The 19,931-nt window shown below is 35.6% G+C and overlaps 1 protein-coding gene across 2 annotated transcripts in view; it reads right to left on the bottom strand.

Moving 5' to 3' along the window:
• The window catches only part of EXOC2 (exocyst complex component 2), a 244,976-nt gene that overhangs the window by 124,127 nt on the left and 100,918 nt on the right, over positions 1–19,931 (bottom strand). For both annotated transcript variants that reach the window (XM_069103597.1, XM_069103598.1), the window contains 2 exons: positions 19,488–19,590; positions 10,210–10,328 (listed from right to left, as the gene is read on the bottom strand). In XM_069103597.1, the coding sequence (XP_068959698.1) occupies positions 10,210–10,328; positions 19,488–19,590 (222 nt within the window). The remainder of the gene's footprint in view (positions 1–10,209; positions 10,329–19,487; positions 19,591–19,931) is intronic.

A 19,931-nucleotide genomic window follows, 5' to 3' on the forward strand; every position in this document is an offset into this window, starting at 1 on the left:
GGTAGATGCCTACAGTTTTCATTCTAGTGTTGCTTCTGACTGTGCTGTGTGGATTTGGGCGCGTCATTCAACTTCTGAGTTGCAGTTTGTTCATCTGTCAACCCAGGATTTGCACTACCACCTTCCAAAGATTTTTGTAGGGGTCAAATGAGATAACAGGTGAAAAGGCTTTGTAACCTATTAACTGCTATATCAGTGAACCCTGTATTACAGAGCATCTAAAAATGGATGCCACAGTCAAATGGGCAACATTCAGGATTTCTGGTCTTTTACAAATACAACTGATTAAAAAGTATTCTGGTGGAGAGATGAGACTTTTTTTGTATATAAAAAAAGCTAAACGAGTGTTTTTTTAAATTTTATGTATATGAAAATTGTCAGTTTGCAACACGATAATTACAACTATTAGAACTCACTTTAAATACTTGACCTAGACAAGTGACTAGTGGTGGTGATGTAGTTATAATTTTATTTCTCTATTAAGGCAAATATTTATTTTTATAGTACAGATTTAAAATCAAATCTTTATAATATGAATATCACATGTTGCTTACAACCTTTTATGAAAAAGGAAAAGGCAAAAAATGAAAATCTGGGCAATACTACACTTGGAAGGGAGACTTCTGTAAATTACCAAAAATTGGAACAAGTTACCTAATTTCCTCAGTAAAAAAAAAGAAAGAGACCATGTGGTATACACTGCAAGTTGATAGGAAACACTTTTCTAGAAAATCAAGTGTCCACATTGACACAGGAGCAGAGAAGAGCACCATCTCAGGGACCCCACTTCTTAAAGCTGAGTGGATCCGAAATTATTGGAAGACTATCTAAGTGAAATGCAATGGGAGAAACAAAGAATAAAATCCCTGGTAAACAAAACAAAACAAAAACAACAGCTGATATTTACATAGCACTTTTAGGTTTACAAAGCATTCTACAAACATTATTAAACTTGACCCTCACAAGAGCCCTTTGAGGTAGGTACTGTTTTATTATCCTCATTTTACATAAAAGAAAACTGAGATTCATACCATCAGTGTCAGTGATGAGAAATGAACTGAGACTTCTGGACTAGCCAAAGAGGATCACTCACTATAAGTGACATTACTCCAGAACACATGGCTCATTTATGACACAGCCAGTGTATCATACTATTAAAAAAATCTACCCTACCAAATAGAACATATAAAAACTCAAACACTAAGCAATGGAATAGAGTCAATAAACTGTCAGAGTAGGGAGGCTTATTATATCCAGTATACCTTTTTAGTATTGCAAAGTGATAAGAATGACATGATAACTGCAAATGAAGAATCTTAAATATAAAAGTCAATGTAAACTAAAATGCAACAGGAAGTTTTATATGAAAAAAAATTAAAATTCCCCTTGTAACTACCATATCCCTATCTTTATCTCCTCTTAAAATTTAACAGAATTTTTTGAGTTTTAACACATTAGCACAAACAATTCTGAAGCATTAAAATCTCGCATCTTTCATAAAATTTTAAAGCAGGCCAATGGAATCTTTTGAAATGCTTCCATTCCAACTATTACAGATAATTTAAAAATACTTTGTAGTAACATAACACTATGTCACAAACCAAGAAAGAAAAAGGTACAAAGTAATGTTGCTTAAACAGCACTTAATGTGGACTACAATATCTATGCTAACAGTATGACTATTACCAAAGGACTTCGTCACCTGGTTGGAGCATTCTCTTCAAGCTGTACTGTATTGAAAAATACTTTAAAAATCAAATGAACACTATTTGTATTTCTATATAGCTGTGCCATCATCATCATTTTTACCAATCCTTCTACTGGCTTACATATGGCAATGATAAAAATTATACTGGGAATGAAGAAAAAAAATAAAAATAAAAACCTTCAAAGAATAAGCTTCCTACAAGTACTTTAGTGGCTTATGGCCACACTGTAGCAGCTTTTTAGGAAAAAAAGATTTATCTATTTATCTATCTATCTAAGTGAATAAATGTCAACAGGGAAGCAATTTTTTTAAATGTGGATTTCTTCACTGCCCTTTGAAAGATAGCAATGTTTTCCATGCTGCTATTGGAAACTGCATGAATCTGCTAGTACATAATCTATTACAGCAGTCAAATCTAAGTCATTTCTCTAATACTCCTTTATAGTGATACCAGAATTCTAAAGCATTTTCTCTATTATCCCCACCTATTTAAAAAAGGGACCCAAAAGGAAAAATCTCTAATTCATATACATGTACACATGAAAACCTGTAACAGCTTCTCTAAACAGCAAGAAGCAGATAGATTAAATGAATTACATGATGGGAAATTAACATTATCTTAGGGTCCTGATATAAGAGAAATTTTCTACTTTTAATCTCAACTTACAGATTATTTCTATTTTGAGGTCCTTTTCATGGCTGACAGAATTATTTGTTTTTAGTAATCAATTATCTTTCATGCTTTATAATTTTAGATAAAATTACATTGTAAGACTTTACTGTCAATGTGCTTGTTTCTTTAAAATTTATTCTTGGTTTCTTTCATTGCAATGCTTAAAACAAATTATTCAGGTGTGACATAGCAACAAATAATTTTTTTTCTAGGAACTTGAGTCAATTTTTTTTTGCTTAACTTAAAAAAACCTGCTTGACAATTTCAAAGAACTGATTGCTTTTTAAAAACATACTATGCCTAGCTCAAAAATGTAATTTTTTTCTGGCTGGAAACAGTAATTATATATATAATTAATTACAAGTAGACTAGGGAGATTAAGAGAAAAAAAGTTACACAATTCCTTTATAATACTCCTATATCCTTTCCTTTAGGTTATTAGGTATATCCAGCATACATTCTAAGTGTTAAACTCATTTTCAGAACAAAGTAAAAAACACCTTTGAAGGTCACCCTTAAAAATCCTGTTTGGGAATGTCAGTAGGGGGTTAACCAAAGGCTTTTCCTGGCAGGAAAAGCTGAGGCCTTAGTCTAATTTTGGACTTGTTTCACAGGAATTTTAAGAGACAAATCACTTCTTATAAGGTGGTAAAACTTTTCTGTGAGCAACAATACAGGGACAAGTCTGCTCTGAAAGTAGTATAACTTAAACAGAAGAATAGTTAACAGTTCAAGAGAGAAAAAAGAAAAAAGCCAAACTTTGATTTATTTCATATTTGGTATTTTTTTTTAAAGTTATCCTACATGTAATGCTGCCTCCCATTCTGAAAATCGGAGTATCAAATTTGGGCTACATACAGTGATCCATCTTAAGCGTGGTAAGGAATATTCAGTGATTAATGTCGATATGTGTTTAAGGTACAATACTAATCTTCAGTGCTTTGGCCCACTGTTTACAATATGAAGAACACCATCTGCTAGGATCAGTGTATATTATTACTGTAAAAATTGAAACCTAGGGAAAGATCTAATGCAGTGTTCAAGAGAATATCAACCTTATGACCCAACCCTCTGCTGCCAGAGCTTCATATACAAAAGAATCTTTCTTGGAGAAAGGCAGCTTTTAATGGAATACTGCTGTCTGTGAAAATCTATCACTTTCTTTGCTTAAGAAATTCTCTCTGAAGACCAGAAAATTAAATAAAATTAACATTTTCTTCTAAAAGAACAAACAAAACACCTCACCACATAAAGTCATTTTTGGTTTCTATAAGTTAATTAGATTTCATAATGATCAACTTCCTTAGATACCAAAAAATACTTTCCTGCTTCAAGAATTTTATCCATGTATGTATTTTAACCCACAAGGATGTCTTATTTCTTAACCATTATTCTGTCTGGTAGTTTACTTAAAACAATTTTGTCCATGTCTTTTCTTCAGGTTACAGAACGCAACTTCTCATTTCTAAAATTTGACCACTGTTCAGTTTGGAAACAGGTTTTTAGAAGTCATGAGTTAAAACCAATGGAGCGCTAGAAGGTAAAATGCTGACCATTACCCTTATGGCGAAGCCCTTGTGTAAGCAGAGTGAGCAAGTACTTGCCTTTTTGCATATGCATTATCATTCTTAACTACTTGTGGGTAGAACGTAACAGAAAGGATGTTCTAAGTCAATTTAAAGAAATATATTAAGTATGCATCAAACTATATCATGCCATCCTTGAACATGGATGGGACATACTAAAAACCAGACATATAAAACAGTAGTAAAATCTGTTAGAGAACTGCTTAAATAGTTTTGTTCCCCAAACACTTCAACACTAGCGAGTGGGGGAGGAGAGCTCCCGTAGCATGTCCTTTACTATCCTGGATGCCTTCTAACTTCCTCTCATTTGATGAATACAGCACTTTCATTTTGCTCCTCCAAAACTGCCATGAAGCTACTCTCTATCCATCTTCCTCGGTAAGTGTAAAGCGCCTGATCTTTCAAAGTCTTAATGCATTCACTTTTATATCTTAAAACACAGTAGTGTGGTATAGCGGGAAGAGCACTGCACTTAGAATCGAAGGGCCTGAGTTTGAGTCTTGCTATGTGAATATGGCCTCAGTCATATAAAATGAGGACAGGGCCTCCCGTTTAGCCTCAGCTTCCTCATCTGTAAAATGAGGCACCGGATGAGCAGATCTTTAGTATTCTTCCAGTAACAACATTTTATGACTCTGAAATAAGCATTTTAAGAATCTCAAAAGTCTATATAAATGAATGTTGTTACTATCTCCTACAGGAATTAAGTCTATAGGGAATTTCTCCAATATCATTCATAACAGTGTATTAAAGTATCTAGTGTCTAAGAATGAAACTAGAGGCAGAAGTCTCTAGTTTGGATACTTTCAGGGGCTTCCATTTAGGAAATTATTAGTCTCTGTGTTTTTATATGTCTGCTTTATTAATTCAGTTTAATGTTATTTTGCACTGACTTTATGTGCAGAAATTCCAATTATTACTTCTTCCATGACTGATACTCCTGACACAGGTCACAGGGATGAGATGATAAAATGAACTGAAGGACCAGGAGAAAATCTCAATTCTGAGTCTATACACAAATTAAAAAGATAACAGTGTGAAGAAGAGGCAGTACAGTGTAACAGAAGAAAATTAGGTTCAAGCCCTTACTATTCTACTTACAAACTATTCAACCTTAGGCAAGTCACTTAATGACTGGATGCTCTTATTTGAAAAATTAAGGGGTTGGAACTTTATGATGCTTTAGGCATGTTCTAGCATTCTACCAGTCTCTAGCACCAATGCTTAAAAGGTATATTCTTGTAAGTGTTAGGTCAAATGCCACTTCCTGCATGAAGTCTCATCTATTATTGTCTTTCCTCCCTCCCCTAATCAATGCAGAAGTGATTTCTAACTTAAAACTTTCATGGCATCCTTTTAAAAACTTTTTTTCTTTTATGCACATATCTATCATAATTATGTGTGCATGTCGTCTGGGTATAGATCCCTCACTGATTATATAACATTTTGCTTTACATAGTTATTTGATTATAACTTGTATGATATCTACTCATACAGTATATCTCTTCCTACTAGATTATAAGCTCCTTGAGGTAAAGGACTGTATCTTATTTATCTCTGCATCTTCTCTAGAGCCTACCACAATTAACTCTGTGTATGAGGTGTTTAACACTTATCTGTTGAATAAAGGAATGATTTAAATAAATGAACAAATATCTTACTGCGCTTATTACTCTTTTAGCTGCTTGAAGACAAAGACCATATTTTATTTATTTTGTTTTCATCTTAAATCTTTTCCTTTCCCACTTCTTCTGGCTATCATTGAGACCTGGCTCCCTCCTGATGATACAGTCTCCCTAGGGATGACACAGATTCTCTGGCCACACTTTCCAGAACTGGCTGAACTTTCATTCTCCTCCGCAGCACTGGTAGAGACCCAGAAGTTGGAATACTCCTTGCTTCCCAATGCCACTTACAGTTTTTCCCTCTACTACGATTACTCAGCAACCTTTACTCCTTTTAGGTCTACACAATTTACATCTATCACCCAATCAAAATCTGGACAGCTACTGTCTACAGACCTCCAGGATGCTCCCCTTCCTTTCTCAATGAATTCAGTTCCTGGCTCACAATCTTATTCTCCTCCCCAATTTCTGACTTCATACAAGGGGACTTCAATATACACACTGATACTCCCTCAAACACCCTAATCTCCACCTGCTAGTTTCTCAACCTACTCATTTCTTGTGACTCACTCCTCCATTTCATCTTAGTCACACAAAAAGATGGTCATACCCTTGATCCTGCCATCAGCTACAAATGCACCACCTTCATGTTCATGAACTCTGAAATCCCTCTACCTGATCACAATCTATTGGATTTTTACCTCTGTCTTTGACTTCTAATACCAAACCTCATTCTTCATCCATACCATGACCTTGAATCCCTCAACCCCCTCAGTGTTCTTCCAAGTCATCAATCACCTTTGTATTAGCCATATTCTCCTCCTTTCCCCATCTTGAACACTCTCCATCATCCTCTTCTCTCTCTCTCTCTCTCTATTCCAATCCATCCTCCATTCAGTCTCCAAAGTGAGACTCCATTTTTCTAAAGCATAGTTCAAAACACATCATCTGCCTTACTCAGTAAATTCCAGTGGATCACTAACATCTCCAGGATCAAAACCAAAATCCTCTGTTGTTCAAAGCCTTTCATAACTAGCCTCTCTTTCTAGTCTTTTTATACTTTATATTCCAACATGTACTCCTCAATCCAATGATACCAGCTTCCTTTCTGTCCCTCACACAAACAGTCCATCTCCTGCTATGGGCATTTTCACTGGCTCTGCCTGATGCCTGGAATGTTCTCCCTCCTCTTCTGTCTCCTGCTTTGCTTCCTTCAAATACCATCTCAAATATTACCTTCTACAGGGGCTTTTCCCAATCCCTCTTGATTCTAGTGCCTTCCTTCTGTTTATTATTTCCTAGTTTACCCTGTATATAACTTGTTTGTACAGAGTTGTTTGCATGTTGTTTCCCCCTTAGATTTTGAGCTCCTCAAAATGTAACTTGAAACAACTCTAAGGAAACACCTAACTCTTATCAGATTGGCGAATATGACATAAAAGGAAAATGATAAAATTCTGGAGATGTGGGGAAAATGGCACATTAAGGCATTGTTGGTAGAGTTGTGAACTGATCCAACCATTCTGGAGAGCAATTTGAAACTATGCCCAAAGGGCTATAAAACTGCACATACCCTTTGATCTAACATTATCACTACTAGGTCTGTTTCCCAAAGAGCTCATACAAATGGGAAAAGGTCCCACATGTAAAAAAAATATTTATAGCAGCCCTTTTTGTGGTGGCCAAGAATTGGAAACTGAAGGAATGTTCACCAATTGGGGAATGGATGAACAAATTGAGGCATATGAATATAACAGAACACTACTGTTCTATAAGTAATGGTGGATTTCTGAAAAACTTGGGAAGACTTACATGAACTGATGCTGAATGAAGGGAGCAGAAACCAGGAGAATACTGTGCACAGTAACAGCAGTATTGTATGATGATCAGTTATAACAGACTTAGCTCTTCTCAGCCATACAACAATCCAATACAACTCCAAAAGATTCCTGATGGAAGATGCTATCCATATCCAGAGAAAGAACTAAGAAGTCTGAATGGAGACTGAAGCATACTATTTTCACTTTTTGCTTTTTTCTTTCTCATGATTTTTCCCTTTTGTTCTGATTCTTCTTTCACAACATTACTAATGTGGAAATATGTTTAGCATGATTGTACATATATAACATATCAGATTGTTTGCTGTCTTGGGGAGCGGGGAGAGAAGTGAGGGAGAAAAATTTGGAACTCAAAATGAGTTACATTACAAAAATGAATGTTGAAAACTATCTTTACATGTAATTGGGAGAAAAAATGAAATACTCATAGGTGGGAAAAAAGAATTTGAGACCCTCAAGAGCAATGACTATCTCTTAACTCTCTCAGCTTTAGCACAGTGCCTGGCATGAAGGAGGCACTTAATAAATGACGAGAGACTGACTTAGCTTTGAAACTCCCTCAACAACGAGCACAGTGACTAGCCCATATCTGAATACTTTAAGGATATGCGATTTCATTACTGCAGGTTATCCTTTCTACCAATATAGATCACAAACTTACTTGGTGTTAGTAGATAATTTCCTGCGAGCTGTTGTGGACAAAATAACTTCTTCTCCTGGTGGCTACCCTTCACATAATAACATGGAACGTAGCCAAGCTGGTTTTTGAATATTAGATATATGTCCTCAGGCTTGTCCTTGAAGCCCTTCTAGTCTGGTAAGACATGCTATAACTTGTACATTGCTAGAATACCCTTAAAGAATCCAAGGTAACTTCCTTGCTCTCATGAGGCAGAGGGCTTTGGTGGCAAGATTTGAATATAGAAATGTTTCCTTTTATTTCCTATTACAAAATACCAATTTATAAATATGTAAAATTTATAAACTAATTTATAAGGAAGCAAAAATTATGGTTATGTTAGAAAACTAACTGTAGGCCCAATAAATCAGAAGGCTCTTTCTACTGACATCAGAAGGGATAATAAGAGGATATAAATAAAGGTCATGTATCCATATTAACTAATATATAACCTTCTAGGACACACACATATACATATATGTATGTGTGTATATATACATACACACATACATACATGTATGTGTGTATATATGTGTGTATGTATATATATACATATATAAGATCAGTATTAAAGCTGAAGGAAAGAATTTGTTTTATGAAGAATGTATGTCTCTACTAATTAGCATGAAAGTTTTTATCCTACAAACTTTAATTGGCCTCTAGAAATAATTAGAATAGAATAATTTTCAAGTAATTGTGGTCCACGGATCACTTTGGTTGGGTCAAACATTTTGCATCCTGCCTATCCTTCTTTCTCCACCCCTTCCAACCCCTACTGGTAAAACAGGTCTGCAAAACACTAATGGAAGGAATGAGAATGGCAGGGATTTTGATGAGTTAACAACTGAAGTAATGTTTGAGTTTTAACTATCAAGAGTAAATTCTTAACAAAGACTTATATAAAATGCCACAGTACACTCATTTGAAACTTTATCATAAATTTCCTGAATTGTCTTCCTATGCTTTGAATTTTTCATATTTATCTATCTCATCTCTCTGAAAAAAGATGTCATATATTGTATGTTTATTTGCATTGCTTACAACAATGAGCATAGCACTAGGCTCCATAGTAGATGCTGAAGAATATTTGCTAAGTATAATATGCTAAATCATAATGCAACAAATCAACATATATAAATTATAAATCTGGTTTCTTTTGAGGTAATGCCTACATCAATAACAGTGAATATTACAAACATATCCCTAGGATCTGACAACTAGGTAAAAACTTGACATGTTTTAAAGATGTTCAGCAACAAGAGATTTGCAATTAGTATGAAAAAAGTCAACAGTAATATACATTTTGTTATTAAGCAAGTTGTAATACATATTTTGTTAATAAGGAAGTTTATTTTTATCCTTTTGAGTGTAAATTCTATAAGATATTGACATTCTTAATCAGAGATTATATCTTACTTCAAAGAAACAAAATAAACAAGACAAAATGAATGCTTCCTCTTTCAATAACATAGATCACTTAAGCCTTACTAGGAAGAGTATTACACTGAGGATCATGTGACTTGTAATCTAGTCACTAGCTGATTACCTTGGGTTAGCCACTTAATTTCACTAAGCTTCAGTTTCCTCACCTATAAAACAGAGGATTGGTCATAAATATTAAAATTTTCCATTACGACAAGCACATGTGATTTCCCTGGTGTAGGAAATTCTTTAACAAAGAGAGATGGCAATTTATCTATGACTTCAGGGAGTTGCCTAAAGCATAACGAGGTTAAGAAACTAGCAGGTGTGCTAGAGGTTTCAATCCCATCATTCTATTCTCCCACAAAATACGGCCTCTAACTTTCCATTTTCTATAATAAAAGAGGGAAATGAAATCAGTTCCATGAACTTATTTAAAATCTAATTTTGAATCATAACTTTCAATTTTCTATCACACTTTTATTAATAAGTCATAATATTAAACAGATTAAGGTTTCACTTTTTTATCTTCCAATTGGGATAAAATAGCTTGGGCAGAAGAAGAAAACTGGATATTGAAAACACTGGATAGTAGTCCCTTGAATAATTTAGCACTCTAAAGACCACTCAATGGACAACACTGAATTAGCTTACTAATTAGAGAAGGAACAAACTTGCCTTTTAAGTCTTTTACATAGCTCTCTTTGCAACTATGCATGAGCTGAAGGATCCACTTATGTTGTGCTCCAATACACTGCCAAGAAGGGTCTCCATCAGCATGGAGGTCAGAAAGATATCTGAAAAATAAAAACCAAGATACACATATATTAGAATTCTGATAGCAATAAAAGCCAGGATAGATGGGACAATGAACAATTTTTTTTTTCAGGTTTATAAAGAAAAACAAAGACTGGATCAAATAATAAATCACTGATACAAAGATATTTCCCAATTTTTAAACTTTAATGAAATAATTTAAATACTTTTTAATATCTCTCAAAGAATTATAAAGGAGAAGAACTCTAGCCAAAAAGGGCTGATGATGTTTTAGAAAGGGGACTTCAGGGGGAATCTAATTAAGCACTGTTTTCCGTAAAAGGGGTGAAAATATCTTTATATTTAATTTCAGATAAAGAGAATTTCTTAATTATTAACAGCCACTAAACTTTAAGCTGTCTTCCACAAAAGTGGGAGTCACTGGAGAAGGCAGAGAATCATTTCAAACTGAAGCCTTGTTGCTTATCCTATCTTGGAAACGTATAAATATAGCTACCAGTAGATGGCACTGTCACACTGTTTTTTTTTTTTTAAATGACTAAACTCAACACCTAGGGGCAACTCTGAATTTATTAGGGTCCTTTCAACACGAAGCGATTCTGCAGCTATAATTCTGGACCTTTAAAGTTCTGAATGCCAAGAAATTGAGTTCCACCTGGGTGAAGAAGAATCATAGGTCATGGTGGATAATAGATCTAGATTAGATCTGGAAGGGACCTTAGAGGCCTTTGAGAACATCCCCCTGATTTTACAAATCAGAAAACAGATTAAGACAGTGAAGTAACTTGTCCCAAAGAGTGTTTGAAGCTGGATTTAAAATCAGGTCTTCTTGATTCCTAGTCCATTCCTCTCCAATGTATCATCTAACTGCTTCCTCTTGCCAGCAATACCACATCTAGAAGAGCTATGGAAAAGAATGTACCTGGAGATTTTTAAAAAACTAAATTGTTAACTTCATTCAGAAAATAATAAAATATTAAGAATTCCCGTTGGAGTGAAAATTTAAAAATCAAGCAGTACAATAAAAATATATTAAGACTAATCCGAAATTTTTGGAGACGAATGCTGTGAAAGGTAGAGCCTCTGGCAAAAAAGAAAAATGTAATATGGAGGCCTAATCTTGTCACAAATAGCATGTTCCAGAATTTTTATTAAATATTATTTTATATAACTAGATTATCACCTGCAACATAGAAAACGTATAGCAATAATAATCTTATAGAGAATGGTAACAGAATTTAATCTGTCCATCAGTCCCTAAATCAAGTTGGGGAAACAAAAAACTGGTGTATGGGGAAAATAGGTTCTTTGCCCCTGTACCATCTCCCCAAGCTTCCCAAGGGCTCTATTATTTCATTACTCTATCATAGCTCTCCACATCTATGCAGGTAGGGTGAAACAAGTCCATTTTGCTGTTAGCAGCTATACTTGAAAAAGTGAGATTTGGAAATGATCTCTGTAACCTTCAATTTATATAATATCCAGAGTAGATTTTATTTTTAAGATCTCCATAATTGGGTATGTAAGGCAAGTGTCAGGGTGGGTACTTGGTCATCTTCTGCAGTAGATGCACGAAATATTTTTAAAATAGTATATGTCTGCTTTCATAAGCTGCAATAAATTCCAAGCTCTAGAACTGGCCCATCCCTCTTTCTCTTTCCTCTAATCATCTACGTGCAGACTATTCTTATGTTTGCAAACATACAGGTTGAGCTAAAAGGGTGTGTGTGTTTTTACCCAACCAAGCATAAAAAGACATTTTCAACTATTTCACACATAAAAAAAAAAATCTGCCTGTAACCCATCTAAAAAAAAAGCAAGAAAATTCAGCTTAGAGAATGTCTCATAAATAGCTCATGACTTTCAAAATCCAATCCAATCTCTTAGCTAGGTTTTGCCATGTTCCACTCCTCCCCTCCCCAATATTAAAAGGCTTAAATAGGGCTATGGCATTAACTTTTAGGGTTTCCCTGTCTCCCCTCAAGGTTGTTTTATTTTCCCATTTGGAAATAATATAGTAACTTCATAATTCTCCTCAAGAATACTGTGTTTTGCCCCGTAAGACTTTTTACCTAGGAAAGGGCAGCTAGGTGGCACAGTAAAGGAAAACTCATCTTCCTGAGTTAAAATGTAGCCTCAGATACTCACTAGCTGTGTGACCCTGGACAAGTCACTTACTTAATCCTGTATGCCTCAGTTTCTTCATCTGTAAAATGAGATGGAGAAGGAAATGGCAAACTACTCCATATCTTTGCCAGAAAAACCCAAATGGGTTCACGAAGAGTCAGACATGACTAAAACGACTCAACAACAAAATACTTAGGAAAACATTTTATTTCCACTGTTCAATAACAGTTCTTTATTTTTCTGTCCTCTATGAATAAGTTATAACAGCTCCACTCCCCAACTTAATTGTTTGGGTTTTGGAATTTTCAAAAAACTAATTTACATGCAAAACAATTTACTTTTATTTTTAAAATTAAAGACATGGGAAAAAAGGAACCATTACGGAAATTTATGGGTTCTTTTCTCTGGCAAGTTGTGCAAGACAATACAATGTTGTTTAATGTGGAAAATCTTTATTTTTCATTCTAAAAAAATGACAAAATATATTTCTATTAATGATAACAATATTCAACTGAAAAGCAGCTATTTTATAACCCTGTAAGATTAAGTTTATAGAACATTCAACATATAATAATAATAATAATAGGATACTGATTTTTGCCTAATATTTCTATCTGTGCCCCACGGAAAAAAATTAGAGAATGACATCAAAAACAATAATAGCTGACATTTATAAAGCCCATTAAGGTTTAAAATGTGCTTCCTATTCATTACATCATTAGATTCTTACTCCCACCCAGTGATCCTCTTCAAACAAAGGAAGACACTGAGGTTTACAAACGTTAGGTGGCTGGTTTGCCAGAAGTGAGACTGCTAATAAGCATCAGGAGTCGGAACTGAATACAAGTTTCTTTGGATAATAGGGCCAACCCTCTTTCCATTATACCAGAATGCTCCTCCATCTTTGGTATAATCCTAGTAACTATTCGTCTCTGGGTAACTATCAACATGTTTCAAATCTAGAAGCCAATGACTTTTTATACCCAGAAACCATGAAATGCTCTTTAAAAAATCTAAAATAAATGTGTACATTAAGAGAATTTAGATTTCTTGTTTAGGACCTCATCTATGTTTAGGGGGAAGAAAGAGGTTGGCTATCTTCTGTCTGACCCTCCCAATAAAATTTACTTTTATTATATTTTTAAAATAAGTTTGATTTCTAAGGTACTTAAGTGTATGTGTAAGTGTCTGTGTATATATAGGATTTATTTTAAAATTTAAAATCCAAATCAAAAATTGCTTTAAAAGGACATTTTAAAAGAATAAATGGAAGAAAAAAGGGTAGTCTTTCTAATTCTCTTTCCTTTACCTGCTTTTGTTTTAAACAGATTTAACTTTATTTTCAGATAAAATTTGTAATAAATGTTTAGGGGTGGGTCTGTATTGGCATGAAAAACACAGGAAACTTTGCTTCCTGCTTAAAACTTTCTAGTAAGCTAATTATTAGGGTACATTTACTTATGTACAGTGTGGGCAATTTAAATAAGCAGTCAGTTTATTGTCAGATACACTGGTGAACAAGTGTAAGGAAACACTAGCTGTCTGAATCATGCCAAACATTACTCAGTTGTGCAAAGAAAAAGAAAACAAAGGTATTTTAAACCTTAACCCCATGAATCCCTCTTAATGCTATGACTACTACTAAAACCACCTGGTATTAATCCAATAACTATTCCCAAGGATCTCAAGGTTCAATATATAACAATAACTGGTGTTTAAACCATGTTTTAAGATTTATAAAGCACTTCATACCCACTATTTCTTTTGATCTTCATAACAATCCTATGAGGTAGGTACCACATTCCTTTATAGTGGAGGAAACTGAGGTTCAGGGGTGAAACAGTTTGGCCCTGGTTACACAACCAAGTAGTGTTGGAAACAGGATTTGAACCCATTTCTTCCTGATTCCCACTCTTTCCACTGCATCTTCCTAGGTTTGAAATCTTTTACTTTGTCTTCTCTCTCATCCCCTACATGCTATCATTTACCCAATCTAGTCAATTCTACCTCCTCAGCTTCACTCACCTTCATCCATACACCTCTACTTACTTGCCACCAGCCTAGTTTGTTCCCTCTTTACCTCTTGCTTTGAATATTTTAGCAACCTCCTAACCTCTCTCTCTGCCTCAGGTCTTTCTCGTCTACAGCTTATCCTTAATACAACAGCCAAAATAAACTTCCTAATACACAGATACCCAGACACAGCAGACTCTTTTTGATTGACTGTTCTGACCCTGTCACTTCCGTACTGGAAAACCTTTGATGGCTCCATACTGCTCAGAGGAAAAAATACAAACTTCTCAGCCTTCCATAAGCTGGCTCTCTCCCGCCTCCCCACCCGATCGGCCGGCTCCCTCCCGCCTCCCCACCCGATCAGCATGACTTCACATCATTCTTCTCAACATAATTTGATTTGTCGTGATTCAGGCACTTCAGTTGTGTTCCATTCTGTGTGACCCCATCTGGGGTTTCCTTGGCAAAGACACTGAATTCAGGAATATGAGTCTGCCTAACTCCAGGTCTCCATCCACTACCACCTAGCTACTCTACATTCCAACCAAATGGAACTTGTGCTGTCTGATCTAGTCAGGACATTTACTGGGGCTTCCTCTTCATGAGAAATTCTTGTTGTGGACGATCCCTCAATTGTTCCATAGGCTAAATGGAGCAGTCAAACTGGCTTTCTTGCTATTCCTCACAAGTAACACTTCATCATCGATCTCTGTTCCTTTGTATAGGCTGTCTCCCTTTTCTGAAAGTACTCCCTCCTCACTTGATGCTTAGAATCACTAAGGGTTTTTTTTTTGGAGAGGCAATTGGGGTTAAGTGACTTGCCCAAGGTCACACAGCTAGTACGCGTCTGAGGCCATATTCGAACTCAGGTCCTCCTGACTCCAGGGCCAGTGCTCTATTCACTGCACCACCTAGCTGCACTCTCCCCCCCCCCCCCCCCCCCCCCGGTTTTTTTTTTTGTTTTTGTTTTTAAGGATTAACTCATATTGCATGAGACCTTTCCTGCTTTACCATGAACTACTAGTGTCTTAACCCCCTGCCCTTGGAAATGGATTCATTTGGTATATATTTTGTATAGTTTTGTATGTATATAATCTGGTGACCTTTTCTTGCCCAGTTACAGACCAGCATCACCTACTGTCACTTGAGGGAAGCACAGACTGCTCCAATCCAACTTCCATTGCCTTACTGTTCAGTTCCTACAAGAAACAGGTCTTTCTTCCCCTCAGTGGAAGGATCTCTCACTCCATGCCACTCCAACCCTTGGACTACTCTCCTCTAAGTAGAAAATCAATTGCCCTGCCATCCTTCCTCAAGGTCCTCAGGGCCCTTTCTCCTGCCTGTCACTTTCCTTTCAGAACCTAAGTATCACCTGGTCTTTCCATCTAATATAAATTGAAAATCAACATAAGCCCTCCTTTGTGTGTTGCCTCCTACAATTAGAATGTGAACTGCTTGAGAGCAGGGACTATCTTGATAATATTTACAAAGCACTTAGCACTGTCTGGCACACAGTAAATACCTGATAAATGCTTTTCATCTTCTATAGGTTGTATCCCCAGAAATAGCTAACTTTATACAGTGCTTACTATGCTTCAGGTCCTGTGCTAAACACTTTACAATTATTATCTCATCTGATTCTCATAACCCTGAGAGGTAGGGGCTATTATTATCTCCACTTTATAATCAAGGAAACTGAGACAAACAGAAGTTAAGGGACTTGCCCAAGGCTATATAGCTATTAAGTGTCTGAGGCTGGATTTAATCTCAGGTCTTTAGGCCTAGTGGTCTATCCAATGTGCCACCTAGCTGCCCTAACTTCTCAACTGAATCTCTCTGGGCCACAGTGCCCTCATTCATAAACTGAGGAGAACAGATTAGGTAACCATTATGGTCTCTCCTAGTCTTAAACTTAGGATTCTATGATTATTCTTTTTTTTTAATTAAAATTACTTAAATAAATTAAAAAAAAGAAAAATAAAGTATACAAGTCAAATATGCTATAATCTAAGAGTTACCATTGCTACTTATAGTTTTCATATAATTTGTGCAAACTTTGTAGAACATATTATCATGTCAATCTAAATAGGGAGGCATTTGCATTGTAAAAGTCATTAGAAAAGATATATATGTTAATAAACTGCTTCTAGCATCTCTATTATTTAAAGATGCTGGGGAAGCATGCAGCTATGCCTAACAGATACTTACTTGATTTGAGCTTTTCATAGAATAATACAATTAGAAAGGAAAGAATTAGATGAGAGTTGTAAGAGACCTTGAAAAGCATCTACTTCAATCCCTTTGTTTAACAGATTAAGCCAATAAAGGGAAAATGACTTGTGTGAATCAGAAGAATAGTAAATAAGAGTATCACAGCTACAGAATCTGTCAGGTATGATTACTAAATGCCTGCTGGGTGCCAGGCCATGTTCTTAGAACTAGGGACAGGAAAAGCAAAATATATTCCCTGCTTACAAGGAACTCGGAGCCTAATGACTAGGTATGAATAAGACCTATCAAGGAATAAGGCAGGGGTGAGGTCATCTCAAAGGGAGGGCACTAAAACCAAGGAAGACTGAGAAAAGCTACAACCTGAAAGAAGGCTGGGAAGTCATGGGGTGAGATTGAGAGGGAGAGTGTTCTAGGTCTGGGAAACCATCAGCACCTAGTAAGAAATGGGGGCACTTAAATCTGGGTCTTCTGCAAACAATTCCAGTATTCCTTCTACTTCTTTATATAAGTTGATCCATGATCTCTTCAATGTGGGGACTCCTTTCACCAGAGTAGATCATAGCCCAGCCATGTGAAGAGAAGTCACAAATGAGCTATGTATGATCTTTGCTACACCATACCTTAATACATGAGATACATTGTTCAAGCCTACCTTCAGCTAAAACTATATCTAAAAGCCCAAGAAAGGTAAACATCTCCCTCCCTCATAAAGGTTTCTAGAGAAAAACAAAACAAAACTACAACTTTTTTCAGTAATTTTTTCCTATTTAATGGTAACAGTAAAAAAAAATTTCTTCCCCATATCATTTAATTTTTTTTTTAAGCAATCGGGGTTAAGTAACTTGTTCAAGGTTACATGGCCAGTTATTTTTGGGTGTGGTGCTAAGTATCTGGACCCGGATTTGATCCCCAAGTCATCCCGACACTGGAGCCAGTGCTCTTACTCGCTGAGCCACCTGGCCGCCCCTAAACAACTGGGGTTAAGTAACTTGCTCAAGGTTACACAGCCAGGTGTTTCTGGGGGGTGCTGAGTGTGTGAGCCCGGGATTCAATCCCCAGGTCATCCCGACACTGGAGCCAGCGCTCTCACTTGCTGGCTACCTAGCTGCCCCCATATCATTTATTCTTAAGCAAGGCATTTTCATTAGATTATTCATCTCTAGATAATACTTCATTTTTTCTCTTGTAAAGACGTAAGATATATTTTTCCATCTTTTTGTAAAGTGCACAGGACATGAAGCTACACCCTTGTGACAATGAATTCTTTTGCCATTGGGATAAGCCTGAGGAATAGATAATGAAATCTATATTATGACAGATTTTAACATCTACAACATTTATCACTCATCCCAGATTCCATAGTGTACAGAATTCTATCATTAGATGGATATTCCCATGAGAGGCTCTGCTTTATAACTTTAAAATAATTTTGTGAAGGATAAACTTATAATTTAATGAAGGCAAATTTCACCAGTTTCCTAATTTGTCCTAAGGCTGATCTTCCTCTACTACAAATGTTCAACCAAAATATTGATATACCTTCCTTAGAAGCTTTTGTTCCGCAATATATGAAAATTATAACAGTCCTCCTATACTTATAAATTTTAGAGCAAATATCCCCCAACTATAGATGTCTATCCACATATCTATATGAAAAGTGAGGGAGCTATGATATCCATGGTTCTTTCTAGATCTAAAATTCTGTAAGTTCTATGAATTTAAATTGAGCAACAACTCAATTCTGTAAAAGAGTCATAGTTCTAATAAACCTTTAATTTTGGAAGCCAGAGGAGGGGTAGGGAAAGAAGGCTGAGATTTATTTTATATTTCTATTGTTTCATTAAATGCTAAACACAGAATGGCAATCCTTAAACAGTTTAAGAGAGATGATGAAATGATGCTTACATATATATATATATATATATATATATATATATTGCATTCATAGTGTCCCACAAGAAAATATGCACAAAAATGCTTATAACAAATAAAACAAATATATTTTGTGCCTTTATTATAGTCTCTATGTATGGACTCAAATTATAATCATGCAAGTGACTGCCTTCAAAGTTCTTTACTTCTCTTAATCTTCTTATTCATGTTAGAGATCCTCTGGCCCACATCCTCATTTTATATTGTTTACCTCCCCATGCAGAAGTCTTATTTCTCTTTGGGTTGACTACCCATGTATGTTTTATTTTCTGAGGTTAGCTTTTTGCTAGCATTGTCTGTTCTGTGTTGAGAAAAGCTTTGCAACCAATGATCAATGGCATACCACTATGGCACGAAGAACTGCCTAGCATGCTGAGTTAATATTCCAGAAGTCTTTATGATGCCCATAAAACAGAACACTGCCATCAGTCTTCTGGACTGAGTGACATGAAGGAACCATAGTGGGGTAGGAACCTAACTGCCTTACATACTAGGGATATATAGGTCATCTTTCCTTCCCTCTCACGCCAGCAGAGATCTACCATCTTCAAAAATGAGACACATGTTTATGACCTCCTAAAATGTAGAAGTGTGCTGAAGATGTAAAATCTGAAAAAGCATATGAACAATATAAAATATAAAATGTTCCAAAAGGTGGAGAACTACAGCAGCATCCCACAACCTTCCTACTTTCATTAGCTGGTCAACATTTCCCTGCCAGTGATTCCCATTTCAAGAACACGTGTGTCTCCTAATTCTTTGAAACTTAGCTTAAGGGTACAGACACTATGTTCACTACCACACAGATGTATTTATGTCAATCAATATCTATGAACACAGAGAGATAGTTAAGGTACTTTAGATCTAAAGGTCACCTTATATAACGTTTCTGATCATGCAGGGTAGATGGAGTCTCAAGCAATTTGTCCAGAAGTAGTTCTCTTAAGTCTTCAATCCGTGTTTCTACTTCAGCATAATCTATTAAAAAGTAAACGGTAAAAGTTAATTCAGGGAAAATGCATTTTGAAACACATTTTCCTGTGTCTTTACAGATGTATTAATCAATTTAATAAAGAAAATTTAATATAGATAGCTTATGAACTATACTGAACTTTCTTGAGTAAGGAAAAAAGAGTTTAATTTGCTTTTAAGGTTAGAATCCTTAGAAGCACATGGTTTTCTGAAAAGGGGAATAAGAAATGTGGTTTTACTTTTGTCATAAAGTATCTAAGATTGAGGCCAGCCAGCAAAAAGGTTTTCTTTGAGAGTAATCATAATTGAAAAGCTTTCTCATTTTTTCCCAGAAAAAACGGAAAAAA

The sequence above is a fragment of the Petaurus breviceps genome, unplaced genomic scaffold (genome assembly GCF_028583685.1).
Source record: "Petaurus breviceps papuanus isolate PSGF00001 unplaced genomic scaffold, PetGlider_PUasm1.0 582, whole genome shotgun sequence".
NCBI lineage: Eukaryota > Metazoa > Chordata > Mammalia > Diprotodontia > Petauridae > Petaurus > Petaurus breviceps.